This window comes from Cervus canadensis, chromosome 6, assembly GCF_019320065.1.
Source record: "Cervus canadensis isolate Bull #8, Minnesota chromosome 6, ASM1932006v1, whole genome shotgun sequence".
Lineage (NCBI taxonomy): Eukaryota > Metazoa > Chordata > Mammalia > Artiodactyla > Cervidae > Cervus > Cervus canadensis.
Window position 1 is genome coordinate 76481221 of NC_057391.1, and position 18677 is coordinate 76499897.

Sequence of the window (18677 nt, forward strand, 5' to 3'; positions counted from 1 at the left end):
GTACATCTGTAGAGAAGTACAGCTATTACTAGAGACCATTTCCATCACTTCCCAAAGAAACCTTGTACCCATTTATAGTTATATTGACTCTGTCCTTCAGGCAACCATGTATCTGCTTTCTGTCTCTATAATAGATTTACCTTTACTAAGCATTTTATATAATGGGGTCATACCATATGTAGTATTTGTGCATGGCTTCTTTTATGTAGTGTAATATTTTTGAAGTTCAGCTATATTATTACATGTATCAGTAATTCATTCCTTTTAATTGCTAAATAATACTCCATTGTATAAATGTATCACAATTTGGTTACCTCTTCACCAATAGAAGAACATCTGAATTATTTCCAGTTTGAGGTTATTAATGAATAATGCTGCTATGAATATGTGTATATATGTCTTTGGGCGGATATGTCTTTATTTTTCTTGGATAGATTCCCAGGAGTAAAATTTCAAGATTGACTGGTAAGTTTATGTTTAATTTTTAAAGAAATTGTCAGACTCTTTTCCAATGTGGCTACCCAATTTTACATTCCCATGAAGAATGAATGAGGATTTGAGCTCCTCCGTATCCTTGTCACTTGATAGTGTCTTTTTAAAAATTTTTAGGTGTTCTAGTAGGTACATGGTGGTATCTCATCATGGTTTTAATTTGTGGTTTCCTAACAGTTAATGCTATTGAACGTCTTTTTGGGTATTTATTAGCTGTCCGTGCATCTTGGAAATGTCTATTGAAATATTTTACCCATTTTAAAATCAGGCTGTTTGTCCTCTTATTGAGTTGTAAGGTTTACTTGATTTTTTATTTTAAAAACTGTCGAATTTTCATGCTGCAAATCCAGTTTTGAAAGTAAGCAGTTGGAGAAGATGATTTAACACTAGATGATTTAATGCCTTCTTTAAGAGGCCTGTAAGAGTCTTTTATAGCCACAGTGTCCTGAGGCTAGGATGCAGTTATCCTTCACTTTTAGAAGAGGGTATCACTGCCCAGAGAAGAAAGCGAAGGGTTCAGTTTATCCAACTTAGTGGATGTAAAGCTGGGGTCTGCACAGTGACCCCACTGGAAACTGGGAGGCCAGGAGTACGTTTAGAACCTTTTCTCTCTCCACGGGGCCCAGTGTGGGGCCTGGTGTTGCCCCAGGGCTTGCCAGGAAGCAGGCTTGATGTGGACCTTGGACCCAGGCCTTGGACCTATGTTTGAGAGAAGGGTGCGCTTGTTTGCTGGGTTGGACGCCAGGTGCCCAGGTGCCCGGAGGTGATGGTCAGAGGGTCCTGTTGGCTTTGGCTTGGCTCCCCATCCTTGGGGCATGCTGGATTTCACAGGTGGTTCTCCTGGCAGCAGGGCACTTTGTCTTTTCTCACTTCATAAAGGTTTCCAGCTAGGGCCTCCGTGGTGGCAGTGCAGCTGTATGTCTTCACCCTCGGTGACCCTTCCCTGCAGGAAGATTCGCTCCCTACACGTGGCTTCACGCTCTGTGGGCTTCTGAACCTGCATCTGGGCAATCGTGGAGGTCCTCGACTTCCCCGGGGCGGGGGGAGACTGGAAGCCCTCCTTCCTCTCCTTGAGCAGCAGACTTCTTTGCTGATTGCTGGACCAGATGGGCCGTCCCAGCCTCTCCTGTCAGTGATGGGAGAGATAAACAGAGTATTTTCTGTCTTCCTGCTCCAGAGAGTGAGGGAGATAGCTCTTGGAGTATGGGATGATTTTAATTGAATATCAAGATATCACATAAGCCATTTTGCACTTGGCTTGTCACCATTGTCCCTCTGAGAATGTCTGATTTCTCACTTTCCCTTTGTTACCTTTAAGACCCCTGAAAGGAAGCCACCCTGTGTGGAGGGGCTGAGCACGCTGTGCTGGGCTATTCAGACTGTGAACCCTGCATCCGGCAGGAGCAACCAAATGTGCATCGCAGCTGCCAAAAGACTTCATTCAGTGGGTCATTGAATTCAACGGAAAGGGGTGTTAATAGAGTCGGGGAAGTGATGCTATTTTAAAAAATGACATTGTGTGTTTTTGCACTGTGTTTATTCTCCCTCAATGACTTCCAGATCAAATGTGCAGTTTGGTGTCAAAAGATGACTGATCAGGACTCCAGTTTGAGGCAAATAAGATATTCAGCTTCATTATTCCTCTCCTCCTGACACATCTCATGTCCGGGGATGACTGTCGGCTTGTTCGGGATCACCCTGGCCCCTGTGGGAGTTGGGTCTTAACGTCGGCACATGACACGCAGGGTCAGGTGTCACACAACTGTCAGATTGCTGGCCTCCGCCTCCAGCAAGGGTCAGGATCTCCATAGCTATTGAATCTTAAGATCCCAGGGCTGGGGTGTTGGTGTAAAAAAAGGGATCAGCCCTCTGTGTTCTTTCTCCTTCCCCTGATAAGATGCAGGGAAGTCTGCCATTTGGGAGCTCCAAATGGTGGAGGTTGTTATTACTGATGACCTGACTGGCCTTGCAGACGATATGAGAACTTGTATTCTCCATTAATAGTTAATGCTTGGAGAATATAGTGTTTAGTCCCCAAAGGTTGCTGGGGGTCTCGGAAGAAGGGATTGTGTAACCACAGTGTCTGAGACCACAGTGCTCACGTTCCTTCCCCTTGCTGAGGGAGAAAACAGAAAAATCTTGGGTCTGTGCATTCTCAATGTAAGTAAAGCTACCTGCTCCCAGCTTTCAACAAAGAGGTGAAAATTGGTTTTGGGGGCACAAGAGAACCCTTTCTCTTTTTACTTATAAAGTATAGACATACATATGGTACATAAATATGCAGAGCATACAGAGATACAGTGTATCTTTGTTATTAAAATTTCATTAGGAAACTAGTTAAGGAGAAAATGCCTAAAAATGCTCCTTAGATAGACAATAATAAAGCAAAAGTTGAGAAACACTGTTCAAAATTAAGGTTTGGGGATCTTGGTGAACATAATTCAAAGTCCTGAAAGGTAGATAAAGTCTGCACTCACTCTGACCTGTAGAGGTTCTTGGTCTGCAGACAGAGCTGCCAACACTACTATGACCATAAGCGTTAGGACTTTGTTACTGAGAACTCTGCTCCTAGCATCTGTGTTAGAAATTTCAAAGGAAATCCAGAGTGCAATTACTCATGTTCCCTCTCATTTTGTCTGCCTCCATCTCTCCTTGGAAATTGGTTTCACAGTTAAAAGTGTTCTAAGGATTCCTAATTCTTTTCAGTTCAGCATGCTGGAAAGAGAATGGTCCTTCTTACCCTCACTTCGTTTTTAGATGAGGACGGAAAAAATAGCTAGGGGTTTGGGAGGGAATGGTGCCATGGTCTTTGGTTTTCTTCAAACTCTTCAGTGAAGGCCACTAGAAGGGTACTGGGTTGGTACCTTGCACAAGGGGGCAGGAAGGAGCTGGGGACATCACTTGATGCCATAAGTGTGCTGGCATCTCCCAATGTGCCTGGCCAGAGCTAAGGGCTCCTGGGAAGACAGCACTCCCAGCTTTCCTGGGGAAAGAGCAAGGGCTGACAGAGTCGTGCTGCTGCAGAGTCATGAGACGGGGTCCTCCAGAACCATGATGACTTGGGAACCTTCCCTGGAATGGCGAGCATGCACCTAGATTTGTCTTACTGTTGGTGTCTCTTCTCTGACGCTCTTTTCTTTCTTGCTCTTTTCTTCTTTCTTTTCTTTTTCTTTAATCTGTTCCTTGGGACTTGGCCGGGCCATGTGCAAACCCCAACCATTCAACAGTGCTGGAGAGTAGATAGTATTTACCTCAATAATGGTAGTCTCCTTTCGATTCTTTTTAACCCTCAATTCAGATGACGGGTCTAAGCCGACACCCACGATGGAGACCCAGCCGGTGTTCGATGGAGACGGTAAGCTCCTGTATTACTTAAGATTTGGGAAGGTTCTTTCCTTCGGATGTTTGTTTAAGCTTTACTATTATTTTTTTTTCCTTTTTTAATTTCAATTTTTCCCGGTTTAAGGTGGGCTGTTTTTAACGTTTTTAAAAAATGCAAACCCTCCCAGGAACTAGTACACCCTCCACTTGTGGAAAGGCCCTCTGTTCTCGCCAGGCTTCCTGCCTGGCCGCTAACATCCAACAATAACACAGCCTGGATGGACCTTGCAAACTGCCAAGACCGAGGAGCCATGGCTGAGTAAGACAGGCCGGCAGCATCATCCTTCTAAATGAGTCAGCTCTTACAAGTCCTTGTAGCGCTGTGTGCCTGGCATTGTGCGAGGCCTATGGGGGACGAAGGAGAAATAGATTAGATGAAAGCCTTTGCTCTCAACAGAGTGGCAACTATTGGAGAATTTATGTATGAAGCTACATGGCCTCAGTTTTATTTCTTCTGTGATAGACATTCCAGAAGAAAGAGATCACAGTGGTCTGGGAAAAGATTCTGTGAAGAGAGGGAACTTGAGCTGGATCTGAAAATGTGAGGGAAGAATCAGGGTGTTCCAGGCAGAGACAAAGAAGGGAGTATGGTGGAAACAGAGTGTAATGAGGAAAGTCACAGGAAAGAGACTGGCTCATGGAGTGAGTGTAATGAGGAAAGTCACAGGAAAGAGACTGGTGCATGGAGTTGGTTTGGCTGACTTGTAGGGACCGTGAGAGTTGAGTCAAGACATTGGGGGAAGAGAAATTCTAGATCAAGAGAAATAGTGGTGGTTGGTGGCAAAACAGGCTGGGTATCTCTGGAGGTCTGAGGAGCGGACAGCTGGAACTTGGGTGCAGAAGGCTGGCTTCAGTTTGAGTTTGAGCTGCTCGGGGCCTACATCCTTCAGTGTGCTGTGCTAAATACTCCAGGTTCCCATGACGGGGAGCAGGAAGCTTGGCAGAGTGCAGTTTCTAGAAAGCCTGAGATGTGGCACTCAGTGCAATATTCAACAACCTTTTAGCAGCTTTCAGCTGAGTATATCCAGGCTTGGATCCTAAAACTGGACAGTGAGACAGAGGAACAAAAAGAAGTGATGCCACTTGTTGGAACTGTTGGCTCAGGATAGCCCTAGCCCAGGCTCAGCTCTAGACAGAAACAGAAGATAGCCTTTGCAGCTGGCCATGGAGTGGAACACATGTGTGTTCATGCCTAAAAGTTCAAATGTTTCTGTGATCCACAAATGTCCTAGATCATTGGCGAGTCTGGGACCCTGGACTCTATGCAGTCTGGATAGGAAATGGAGACCACGTCAACTTGGAAGACCTTTCCAACGTCCTCATGAAAGGTCTCATCTCCAGTGCTCAGGGGCATCCTCAAATTTCCACAGCACCTGTCCACTGAGTGACCTCAGCCCTGGAGAGCCTGGTGGCCTCCTGGAGCTCTCTAGATGAAGAATTCAGCCTCTGTTTGATGAGAAACCATTTGAAAAGAGATTGAAACACACATTAGACCCATTACTTTCTTTCCCATGTGGAGCAGAGTTTCAGCAAGCTAAAATCTGCTGTGGCTCAGCTGTTTCTTCCAAAATGGTCTCTGTGGTTTTTTTGGCATTGGTTTGTTGATTTATTTCCTTTAAATCTTCTTCCAGGGAAGCAGCTGAGAGAGACTTGGCTTGGCCCATTTTCCTTACCTCCTGGGATAATATTTTTATTCCTGGATGGAGTGGCTCAATGCCTCTGGACTCTGACCACTCTGCCTCCCAGCACAAGAGGCCCTGGCTGGCTCCTCTGAGCTGATGGAGAGGAGCTTCCATAGAGAGGAAGCAAGAGGGTGTTGGGATGAGGTGGACATGGGATGAGGGAGATGGCTCTATCTTTGGTGCCTCAGGCTTTTAAAAAGTCTGGAGTATTACATCCCAAGTTTCATACTCTCTGTTGCCCAGACTTTATTTTCTCTCCTCTTCTTTTTTTTTTTTTTTCCAGAAATCACAGCTCCCACTCTCTGGATTAAACACTTGGTAATCAAGGACTCCAAACTGAACAACACCAACATAAGAAATTCAGGTAAATTGCCTTGGATTATGTGCATGCCTGGTCTATCCATGGGTGCCACATGGTTTCTCCATGACTGTCCCTGTGTGGGGCTGGGCAAGTCATTTCACCGTTTCGGCCTTCAGTTTCTTCCACAGCTGTAAAATGAGGAGATGAGATGAGTTAATCTCTTCCAACTTTGTCTTCAGTTAGGACTCAGGGATCATCTTTTATAAGTAGTCAATCCTTTTAGCTAAAAAAAATAGTTTGATGGTATGTTTTAATATTTTAATTGACTTTCTATGTGCAATGCATAAGAATTTGGAAGAAGAATGGCTGGGCATAGAGAAGTTGGACTTCAAACCTTAAGAACCTTAGATCGATGTGTTTTTAAGGCTCTAACTAACTGCCTACAATCACGTCTTTTCTCATCTGATCTTTCAAGATCTTGTAAGTGCCCAGGTTTTAGTACTGGTTGAACCCTTGTCATTGTTGTTTAGCTTCTGAGTTGTGCCCACTCTTTTGCGAACCCCTGGACTGCAGCCCACCAGGCTCCTCTGTCCGTGGGGTTTCCCAGGCAAGCATACCGGCATGGGTTGCCATTTCCTTCTCCAAGAGCTCTTCCTGACCCAGGGATCAAACTCACGTCTCCTGCATTGGCAGTCAGATTCTTTAGCGCTGGGACACCAGGGAAACCGGAGTCCTTATAGAAAGGCAATAATTTCTGAAGAGTGATCAGATTATAGAGTTCATTTATCATCAGCAAAGACCAAAGTTGATTAAGTTCATTTACCATCAACAGAAACTAGATGTCCATCAGTGTGTTATTAACAGACCCAATTTATTTCTCTACCGGGGGGACTTAATTCTTCTTTCAGCCTCAGACTTCATTCTGAGAAATGGCACTTGGCATATTTCTGCCTGGTTATTGAATTAGCCATATCATCTTTTCCTGATAAATAGCAAGGACTGTGAACTGAAGATATATCCCTTTCATTTGGCAGGCAGAGTTTTGATGACCATCAGTGAATGAGTGAGCTGTCCTTGCCCTCCTTTTGGTTATCTGTATAGTATGCCAGCTTTGTCCTAAAGGTTGTGGACACTGGGGTGCATGGAACGGTTTAGATCGTGAGGTGAAGCCACATGGCACTGGTTGATTTTCTCTGCTGAGTACCTCGACCCATGTCTGGTTCTCTGTTTGACAGAAGCTGGAGGAGACCTGGGATACTGGCGTGGGAAGGAGCCCATCCTGTGGGCCAGAGTCTTTGATATAACAGGGGCCTCGGTCAAAACACAGATTGTGGGTTCTCTTTCTGGCTCCAACACTTACTGAAGTCAAGTAAAGTCAAATCAAGTGAAGTCAAACACACAGTGAGGTCACATGCCTCCCTCCCTCCCTCCCTCCCTCCCCACCAAGCCTCAGTGCTCAGCTGGAAGAATAATCTCCCCCTTAAAGGATGGTAAGTAAGGTTAACTAAGTTAGTCTGTATAGTACTTAACCAATGCTTGACTAAGTGATAAAAGTAAGTGCATGATAAATTGTAACTACAATTGTATTTATTACTATCATCATCATTGGTAGGAAAAATGGGACTGTAAAGAATCCACCTGCAATGTGGGAGACCTGGGTTCTATCCCTGGGTTGGAAAGATCCCCTGAAGAAGGGAACGGCTACCCACGCCAGTATTCTGGCCTGAAGAATTCCATGGACTCTACCTATAGTCCATGGGTGGCAAAGAATTAGACACGACTGAGCGACTTTCACTTTTCACTGTCAATGATTCTGCTTATAGTGAGAATTCCTTAATCTGGAAAGAATTTGTAATTGTCACCTTAAGCAAAAGCATCTATTAGGAAGCTTCTTCTTAGACCTTTCCTCCACTCCTTCCTCACTGTTAAGCAAATATGGTAAGTCAAAGAGAAGTCTTTTGGTACCTGTGGTATCTGTAAGTGGTACCTGCAAAAAGTCCCCAGTAGGGGGCTCACTTCTCATCTGGTGACCAAGGGATAGATAGGAGGGAGAGCTCTCTCTGAAATTATATGGTCCATTTTGCCTGAAACATTTGACCTTTAGCAACTGCTTTTGTGATTCTTTTCACTGGTGTGTGCTATATTGCTTCAGTCATGTCCGACTCTTTGCGACCCCATGGACTGAAGCCTGCCAGGCTCCTCTGTCCGTGGGATTCTCCAGGCAAGAATACTGGAGTGGATTGCCATGCCCTCCTCCAGGGGATCTTCCCAACCCAGGGATCAAACCCCATCTCTTCTGGCTCCTGTATTGGCAGTCAGGTTCATTACTACTGGCGCCACCTGGGAAGCCCTTTTTTCACCTACCAGTGATTAATTTCTCTATCTGTGCTATACTCTGTGAAGGCAAGGGCTTTAGTGCCTATGTGTCATATCTATTAGAGAATGTCGCTTAACGTGTTTGATTGCTTTGGAGAAGGATGCAACAGAAAGGATCATCATCAATAAAGACAGAATCATCACTGTCATCATAGCTATCAGCTACCTGTATCAGCTATGTGTTCTCTTTGAGCATTGCCATAACACTATGAGATAAGTGTTGTCATCCTTATCTTACAGATGAAGAGTCAAAGGCCAAGAGAGAGGAAGTAACTTGTCCTGGTTCACAGCTAGTAAATGGTTCATTTTAGTTCAGTTTAGTCACTCAGTCATGTCCAACTCTTTGCAACCTCTTGGAGCATGCCAGACCCCCCTGTCCATTACCAGCTCCCGGAGTTTACTCAAACTTATGTCCATTGAGTCGGTGATACCATCCAACCATCTCATCCTCTGTCGTCCCCTTCTCCTCCCACCTTCAATCTTTCCCAGCATCAGGGTCTTTTCAAATGAGTACGTTTCTTCCCATCAGGTGGCCAAAGTATTGGAGTTTCAGCTTCAGCATCAGTCCTTCTAATGAATATTCGGGACTGATTTCCTTTAGGATGGACTGGTTGGATCTCCTTGCAGTTCAAGGGAGTCTCAAGAGTCTTCTCCAACACCACAGTTCAAAAGCATCAATTCTTAAGTGCTCAGCCTTCTTTATTGTCCAGCTCTCACATCCATACATGACTACTGGAAAAACCATAGCTTTGACTAGAAGGACCTTTGTAGTAAGGGGTAGGGCTGAAGAAAACAATTTCTCTGGGAATAGAGTGCCCGTCTTTTGGGCCTATTTCTTTGTGTGTAATGAAGGGCAATGTCAAGTTTGATGATGTTTGCTTCCACTCAAGTCCTTCTTTCCACTCCTTCTTCCCCTGAGTAGTTTCCAACTGCATGAGTATGGGGTCATGCTGAGAAATGGTTTCCAGGCAGGTACAACCCCCTTCCTTTTATCAGAGGGGCCCAGTCACCTAAGTTTTCCATGGTTGGCTCCAGTTATGTCTGTGAGGTTGGCATATAGGACAGGATAGTTGGGAGACAGCTAAAGTCTCCAAGGGAGAAGGTGAGACCAGTGATCATTATCAAAGATTGATACCGTGGGCATTTTCTAAGAAACTGGGACTGTCTCCATCATGGTCAAGTGGTAATGCTGACAGAGTGCCTGCCAACCTTTTTGATGTAATTCTGTGTGGAGGACACCATGTCTCATAGGTGCATAATAGGTTGGCAAAAGGCCTCTTAACTGATTTTGCAAATAAAGTTTTATTGGAACACAGCCATGTCCATTTATTTATGTACCATCATCTATGGCTGTTTCCATGCTGTAACTGTTAAGTTGAAGAGTTGTGTCAGAGACCATTTGGCCTACAAAACCTAAAATATGATCTGATCCTTTACATAAAAAAAGTGTGCTGGCCGCTGGTATATGATTGTTGCATTGTTGTGGCTTAGTCGCTAAGTGGTGTCCAACTCTTTGTGGCTCCATGGACTGTCACCCACCAGGCTCCTCTGTCCATGAGATTTCCCAGGCAAGAATACTGGAGTGGGTTGCCATTTCCTCCTCCAGGGGATCTCCCCAACCCAGGGCTTGAACCTATGTCTGCTGCATTGGCAGGCGGATTCTTTACCACTGAGCCACTAGGGAAGCCCATATAAGATTGAAGTAGAAGCATTTGGGTGGGATTGTGAATAGAAGTGTGTCTTTCTTACATTTTGTGGTCTCTTTCTTAGAAGTAGGGGCTGTGTCTCCCGAGATGTTTCCTGATGTGCCCCGGGAAGCCTGCATTAGCGTAAAACTCTTTAGGTGGCTCACATAGCACTTTCCCCTCTCATGGGAGCTTTAACATCCTTTCCTGTGCATGCTCTCACAAGTGGGTTGCCCAGAAAGCATCCTGAGGCTTGGCCTTCATAGGTGGGAGGGTAGGGAATCTTTTGTATACAGAAGAGCTCAACCATGTAATGGCATGAGCATGGTCTTTGGTATCAGGCAATTCTGTGGATGTGAGAGTTGGGCCCTAAAGAAGGCTGAGTGCTGAAGAATTGATGCTTTTGAACTGTGGTGTTGAAGAAGACCCTTGAGAGTCCCTTGGACTGCAAGGAGATCCAACCAGTCCATCCCAAAGGACATCAGTCCTGGGTGTTCATTGGAAGGACTGTTGCTGGGGCTGAAGCTCCAATCCTTTGTCTACCTGATGCAAAGATGCTGGGAAAGATTGAAGACAAGAGGAGAAGGGAACAACAGAGGACGAGATGGTTGGATAGCATCACCAACTCAATGGATATGAACTTGAGCAAGCTCCAGAAGATGGTGATGGACAGGGAAGCCTGGTGTGCTGCAGTCCATAGGGTCGCAGAGTCGGACACCATGGAGCGACTGAACAACAACAGTAGAACTGGGTTCTGATACTTGCTTCCTACTGAGAGGCTGGGTGACCTTGAGAAAGTTAATAATTAACTACCCTGAACCTTGATTTCCTTGTTTATTAGATAAAGTCATTAATGCCTTGCAGCATTTTTCTGAGAATTCAGCATATCTAAAATGCCTGGCACACTATAGGAGCACATAAATTATTGGAAAAAACCTCAGTGGACTACCTTAATGTATTGTGTTAGCCACGTTTCACATGATTTCACTTGTTTTGATGAGAAGTCACATAGACTTGAATGATAACCTGTCTGGGTCTGGGCTCTGGAATGGACAGCAGCTTCTGCGTGGGGCCCCTGGGACACTTTCCCATTAGAGTTTGATGAAAGATTCTGAGTCCAGAGAGCTTCCACCCACACCCCTGGGGAGGTTGGAGTGGGACTCTGTGAGCCGACTGAGTGAGCACTCTCCTCCTCAGCTCTCTCTTTCCCAGAGGCAAAAAGGCCATCCCAGTTTCTTTTACACCCCAAACATCCTTCTTTCACGCTCAGACCCTGTGACGCCAGGTTTGGTTTCTGGCCTGGGGACTGTTGACGTTGGAAAAGTTCCACCGGGCAGCTGAAGTTTTGCAACAACATGACACTTATGCCTACAGACTTATCCTGTCTCCTTCCCTCCTCCTGAAGGTTTTGGTCCCTGTTTTTAAGGCTTTGTCATAGGCTTATCATGGTCAGGGTCACCCTCTGAATACGTGGCAGGGTCCACAGCAGCAAGTTTGCCTGTTGAACTTCCGTTTGATTCTTGCCTCCTTTGTACCAGGAGTTCTTCTTGCAACCAGGCAGACAATGTACCTAAGTGGCGAACATCCTAGAACTTGACAGCGAGCATCTTCTCCTATACACGTGTTGGCCAGAGACTGCTTTTATAAGAAAACAGACTCTTGCTGAGGTTTTGGTACCAGGGGCTAGTGACCAAAGCATTTCTTATTATAACTAGATTAAAAAAAAAAGTGTAATCACTTACATGTTAAAGAAGAGAGTACAGAGATCCAAGAAATGACAAAAACTAGGCTTCATCTCATCCTTCATCCATATCTTAACTGCTTCTAATTTTGCTACATGCGAACACGTTCCTATAGCATGTGATTTATAAAACTCTTTTTTTCCCTCTCTCTTTTCCTGTGTGACAAAATTCTGTGCTTTCTCCTCTGGGAAAATATTATCTCTCAGGAAACGTGGTTGTGTGAGCCTTCACTCTTCTGTTCATGCAGACGATGCCCTGAAGGCATGTACTACAGCCCTTTCCCTCTTTCCTGGCCTGGTACCCACCGGTGGCCACCTGTGAGGTCATACGACTTCTTTCCTCCCTCTCCCATCTCTTTCTTTCCTTTATCTCCATCTTTTCTAGTTAACGTCATCATCTGATCTGACTTCATGGGGCCCTAGCACCTGGCCCTGTGGGTTCAGTTCAAATGGACTATGTCTTTCCTTCCTCACCTGCTTGCCTGGCAGACCTTCCTTCGGTCCATCTGCAAATGCAACAGCTGCTGGTAACTCTGCTCCCGGGAGACAAGCCACCAGCGGGGACACAAGGCAGAAATGAATTTCTTATACGTCTGTTGTGACCGTGACCCCCGTCCTCCTTGATTATGACAGTGTTTGCCTCAGTCACCATCCGAGTCACAAGTAAGCTGTTTTCAGCATCCTGTCCTGACCTGCCAGGGTCAGAACAGTGCTCTCCTAGGCCTACTTTGGGCCCCTTGGTCACCTTTTGGATACTCTTCCCTTACCTGGAAGTTCCTGCCGGGGTGGCTGCTCCTAGAACTGGGACCTGGGGTCACAGAGGCAATAGCACCTCCTGGCTGGATCCCCCACCCCCTAAACCAGCGCTCTTGGCCTGCCCAGAAACCGCGGGTTGACGTAATGACCTGAGGCCTGGAAAAATAAACAGTTTTCAGGGAAACCAGCGGTAGCCGTTGTAAGCAAATACCCCACAGCCACCTGGAGACTCGCACATGACGTGATTGGAAGGAAGAATGAGTAATCCACTAACGTTAGCAGCCACGGATGGGGCCGGGCCGGTGTGCATTTAAAATACCTATATAAAAACAAATCCTTGACGTTTATTTCTATCACTGGCCTTCTGGATGTCTGCCCATGTATCTTCTGCAGGTGTCTTGGTCCATCATGGCCAGTAGAATAAGAGCCAGGGGTGGGGATGGGTGGTCATTCTTATGACTTTCTCTTTGACAACAAAGGCCTTTCTCAAGTTCTCCCTTTGCTAAGAGGATCTGAAACACATTTGGAGGCCCCAGAGAGCCTAGCCTCACAGTCCATTTAAATCTTGCTTTAAGATTAGTTCTCCCGGTCACTTTGCTCCTTTACCCCATGTTGTCTGTTTGGAACATAGAGGTGCAGTGTGACTGGGAGGGGTCTGGAACTTGCTCCACTAGCAAAGATTTTATTGAGTTTGTATGCTTGTGGTATTAAGAGCAAACCCACCACATGCTAATGTTCTACTTTTGGCCTCTGCTGCTGGAAAAAAAAAAAAAGAAACCTAATCGAAGTCCCTGCTGAGATAATTGTAATTGACTTCTTCCAACTTGTTAGAAGTCAGCTGCCATCTCTGCTTTGGTCTGAGCAGCCTCATTCTGTGTTTATTTGTAAGAAGACTTTGGAAGTAGACAGGGTATATAGTTTATGAGCACACTCATATGTGCAGCGTTATTGTTTGGAGGAGAAGAGTGAAGTTATGATACTTTATTTGACAAATTAAAGAAGATCTCTCTTCCATCTCCCCCTTCTACGACCTCTCCTTTCTTCTCACCTGAATTTTTATTTGCTAGCTCTTGTCCTTAAAGGAAGAGCTTGTCAGGTCAAGGTCAGTGAAGTTAGTATGAAAAACTACAAAGATGCCAGCTTCCCACTTCTTAGTACTTGTCATTGCAAAACCACTGTGCAGAGTTTCATATTCTTTTTGGTGGAAGGGTCATATGAGCTCGCTGAGTGCATGAGTCAATAGAGATGGCGCCTTTTCTAAAATTCGAGTGGCTGTGAGTCAGTGATGCTTTGGGGAAAAAGTTTAAAAAAAGTGCCTATATGCTATATTGGGACAGTCCATCCCAGAAGCTACTAGAAGAAGTAGCTTCTGTAGAATTTAGATCTTGTTTTCCTCCAGTTCTCAGTTGCTGTCTGTGTGGGAAGACAGAGGGTACGACTTCAGACAACAGTGAACCGTGCATGGCCATTTTAGGTGCCCCGGAGAGAAATTATTTAGACAGGCTGGTTGGTTTGTAATTTTCCCTTACGCCTCCTGACCCACCGCACTGCATCCGAGCACCGGGCCCTATTTACAGAGCCTCTGCACACACGCCTGTGAGTGGGTGTGTTGGGGACACGAGGCGGGCGTTGTTAGTTTTCTTTGGCGGGGGTGGGTTCTAAGCCGCAGGCAGTTGGACACAGTATGGCCATGGCGGGAGTGGGGGTTGGGGGAGCGAGGCATGGGGGCAAACAGCAGCCTTGCCCCTTACTCAGCTGCTTCCTGGTTCTAGGGCTCTTCTGGGATGGGGGAGATTGAGCTGGATCAGGCCCTGAGCCATGGGGAAGCTCTGGCCTGGTTGTAAGATGGTGGGCTATGGCAGTGGTTACCTCTGGTACCCCTGCTGAATTTTCCTTTTTAAAGAAATGTATTGTTGTTGTTCAGTTGCTCAGTTGTGTCAGACCCTTTGCGACCCCATGGACTGCAGCCCACCAAGCCTCCCTGTCCTTCACCATCTCCCAGAATTTGCTCAGACTCATGTCCATTGAGTCGGTGATGCCATCCATCCATCTCATCCTCTGTCGTCCCCTTCTCCTCCTGCCCTTGATCCTTCCCAGCAACAGGGTCTTTTCCACCGAGTCTACTCTTCAAATCAGGTGGCCAAAGTAATGGAGCTTCAGCTTCAGCACCAGTCCTTCCATGAATATGCAGGGTTGATTTCCTTCAGGATTGACTCGTTTGATCTCCTTGCAGTCCAAGGGACTCTCAAGAGTCTTCATATGATTTATTTATTTTTGGCTGCTTTGGGTCTTCATTGCTGCAGGTTTTTTCTAGTTGCAACGAGTGGGAGCTACTCTTTGTTGCAGCACACGGGCTTCCCATCGTGGTGGCTTCTCTTGTTGCAGAGCTCAGGCTTTGGGTGCCTGGATTCAGTAGTGGTAGCACACAGGCTTGTAATTGGCTTCTTCTGTCTTGCTAGAAATCACGTTACTCCATGACATATGGAATGTTCCCAGACCAGGGATCAAGCCCAAGTTCCCTGCATTAGCAGTTGGATTCTTAACCACTGGACCATCAGGGAAGTCCACCACTGCTTCGTTTTAAATGAGAAAAAGGAGCCCAGACTAATAAGGGCCTTGCCCAGGGCTCCAAGCCCATCAACAGCTCTCATGTCAAGGCCTCTGTGTTGTTATTCAGTCTCTAAGTCGTGTCTGACTCTTTGCGACCCTGTGGACTGCAGCACGCCAGGCTTCCCTGTCCTTCACTATCTCCCAGAGTTTGCTCAGATTCATGTTCGTTGAGTCAGTGATGCCATCCAACCATCTAATCCTCTGTCGTCCCTTAGATTCAAGGGTCATTTGAAGAAACCTACTCCCATGGTAGAGGTGACCATCTGACATTTGTGCGTATTCTGTGTCTGTTCTCTCTACGTCTACCCCTGCTTGAGACACACCTGCGCACAGTTTCAAGGATTGACTTTGTTCTGTTTGTCAGGGGGTCTGCTTCTTCCCTGCCCTGGCAAGACCTCTCCTTTTCTTGGCCACTGTCTGTTCCAGAGGGAGCGCTGAGGAATGGTTCTGTGGGTTCCCCTCCTCTTCAGGGGGTTCTTGGAGTCCCTGGATGACTCTGAGACTAGGGGATTGATGATGGCCAAGTGACAGCTCAGTGCTGGGCATGACAGGAGGACAGAAAAGTGGTCACAGGTGCCGAACCATGTGTGGCCAAATAAATAGAAAGGGCTGCTCAGTGGTGTCCTGCGAACTGTTCAAGATCATACATCCTGCAGCATCTCCTCCCTGGAGACCGTATGTCCAGTCACAGGGCCGGCTCTTCGGAAACAGGAAGTCAGTGCCTTCAAGCCTGGTCCCTCCAGTCCCTCCTTTTGTTCCTGCAGTTTCTTCATCGGCCAGATTCTCTGTGAAAGTCCCCAGAGCACATGGCACTCGTGCCAACCCAGAGACTCCTGAGGCAGGAGCCACGCAATTTCTTACGCCTCTGAATTTCATGTGCTGGAATTTCAGGAAAGGTTTCTTTTTTTTTTTAACACACAGCTTGTTATTTTGTGTTATCCTTCAGCATTTCATTCATTTTTGATAAGAGGCTAGGTGGGTGTGAGGTATTTGAAGGGGTTTCAGGGTAATTGTAGACGACACAACACTACTGTTTTCCTTGATATTCTTGGCCCAGTGGGACAATTCCTTTTACAACATAGATACACTGCTCCTGTTTTTCAGGCGGGTACCATGTATTGATTTTTCCCTTAAGAAAATCTAGTGCTAGATGGTCTGAGGGTTGAGTGTGGCATTTCCTAGGATGAGTCAAAGGGACAGATTTCCTTTTTCTAGACTCTGTGGTCTCATCACTCCCCACCTCCCCCCACCCCCAAACTTGGCAGTGACTCAGCGGTGGGGGCCCATCTCTGAAGTGTCAGGCTAACACAGAATCCTGCAGCTGGGGATGGCACGGCAAGGATACAAACAATAGCAGTGTTCTTGGGCTGTATACTCTGAGCATCCTTTACACCCAGGTCTCCATGGTTCTCCTATGAGTGAGGTACGGGGCTCAGGGGTGGATGTGGGGAAGGGTCAGGAAGGCTGCGACAGGGCCCTCGCCCTTAGGAGCTTGCAGTCTTGTTAAGTCCCGGTGCCCAGGGGGAGGAGTCCAGGAGGGGAGCAGAGGGAGGCCTTGCTCTAGGTGGGCCCCCCCCCCCAGGGAAACCTCTGGGGATGGAGGAGGCCTGGAATGAGGGCAGGTTAGGATCTCGTGGCTAGTTTGTTCTTCTTGCTACATCTTATGCAACTTTTCTGACCTCTTCCTGAGGCTGCCATGGTGCCAGCACACATCCAGTCCCAGGGGCCAGGAAGTCCCTCGACCCCCTCTGCATCCTCTCCGTGAGCCCCAATCTCCTGTGTTACCCTGGATCCCACATTAGATCTGAGACCCCAGAAGCACTGATCTCTCTCAGGACGCTGTCGTCAGCCCTGTCCCCGCCCCACTCCCCTGTCTGCAGTATAGGTGGTGCTTGGTCAAGGCAACCTGAAAAGCTGCCTTTAACTCCCAGCTGATCCTGCCCTCGGAGGAGAGCTTCTGGTTCTTTCTCTGGGGAGATGGCATTATTCATTGAGGCACCTTTCCTGCTACATGTTTCTGAGACCTATGACTCTTCTCAGCTTTTCTGTGTATGATTTTCTAGAAGATTGGGCTTTTTTCTTGGTCTCATTTTTCATAGGGACCCAGTGATGACTAATTTTAGGGGCCAACTTGACTAGGCCACAGTAATCAGTTTGGTCAAACAGTAGTTTGGATGTTGCTGCAGAGGTATTATTTTAGACATGATTAACTTTTATAATCAATTGAGTTGAAGCAAAGCAGATGGCCTTCTGTGGTGTGGGTGGGCCTCATCCAATCAGTTGAAGGCATTAAGAGTGAAACTTGAGATTTCCTGGAAAAGAAGGCATGCTGCCTCCAGACTGTGACATAGAAATCCTGCCTGAATTTCCAGCCTGCTGGCCTGACCTATTGATTTTGGACTAGAGACTGCCCCATCACTCTTACCTGAATTTCTAGCTTGTCAGCTTGGAACCAGATCTTTGAAATAAATCTCTCTCTCTCCACATATATAGCCATATCCATATATATATATTTTTTTGTTTGTTTGTTTTCCTATTGGTTCAGTTTCTCTGGAGAACCCCCGCCACTACTGACGTTCTCTGAGTGCTGCCTCTTCTCTCCTCCCATCTCCCTCTGGGTCTCCATCACTATATGGTTCCCTGGCTCTTTCTCCAAACAGTTCAAGATATGCCTGGCTCATCAATACCTGCTCACTCGGGCATTTGGTTACCCAGCCTCCCAGCTTTTCTGTCTGTTCCTTCCTTCAGCAGCTTCTCTGGAATGCAGCAGCCAGAGAGAAAGACCAGTCCAAGGACCTGAAACTTGAATCTTTTCATGTTTATGTTTGTTGGACACTTTTTTTTTTAAGTAAAGAAGAGAAAAGAAACAGATGATAAAGAAGAAAATGTTCCCAGAAACAAAGGATAAACTGTGGGCTAAAATCGAGATGGAGGGTTAGCTGAGGGTTGAAATTGTTCACGCTCTCCATTGCTCCTAATTACCATGGGTCATTGAGAGGCGCGGAGGCAGGGACTGGCTGTAGCAGACAGGGCTGTTCTCCACACTCCTCCTGTCTTGGCTGGACACCCGAGAATCTGCACCCTGGGCCTGCAGACAGGGCTTGTCTGTCTGGTTCAGCCTGGTCTCTCTCTCCCCGGCCCCTCTCCCTGCCCACTCCCACCCAGGGGCAGTCCTGCTTTGCTCCGCTGCTATGTGATTGGTGGGGAGGGCTGTGTGCTTTCCGGAGGCAAGAGTTGGACCACATTTTCATTCCTTCCACGGGCTACTCCTCTGTTGTGTTTCTTCTCTCAGGCAGCCGGAGGTTTGTGAGTGAGAGTGGAACGACCCATTGCCAGGTGGGGAGTGAATCGGCTTTCACTTGTTGTCTGCACTGTCTCAGAATGGGATTAGAAGGGCTGAGTGTGCCTGAGTGCAAGAATGTGTGGTTAGGTATTCCCGAGTCGCCCTGAACAAGCCCTGCCTGTTCCTTCTCCCCCGATGTTTATGTCTTCCCAGTGTTTACAGATGGTCCCAGCCCATTCTCAGAGTTATCAGGCCAGACCTTCGAATCTTCTCATCTTTCCCTGAACTTCCCTGAGCAGAGATTGAATGTTTCAGAACAGTGAGTGTCAACTTCTGAGGAGCTTCGTTTCTGAACCAGTGGCCAGACCCT

General features: G+C 46.7%; 1 protein-coding gene across 4 annotated transcripts in view; it reads left to right on the top strand.

Annotated features, from left to right (window-relative positions):
* The window catches only part of SMOC1 (SPARC related modular calcium binding 1), a 141352-nt gene that overhangs the window by 98433 nt on the left and 24242 nt on the right, over positions 1 to 18677 (top strand). For 2 of the 4 annotated variants that reach the window (XM_043472404.1, XM_043472405.1), the window contains exons 6-7: positions 3758 to 3847; positions 5839 to 5919. In XM_043472404.1, coding sequence (XP_043328339.1) covers positions 3758 to 3847; positions 5839 to 5919 — 171 coding nt within the window. The remainder of the gene's footprint in view (positions 1 to 3757; positions 3848 to 5838; positions 5920 to 18677) is intronic. The other 2 variants (XM_043472406.1, XM_043472408.1) reach the window with 1 other exon arrangement.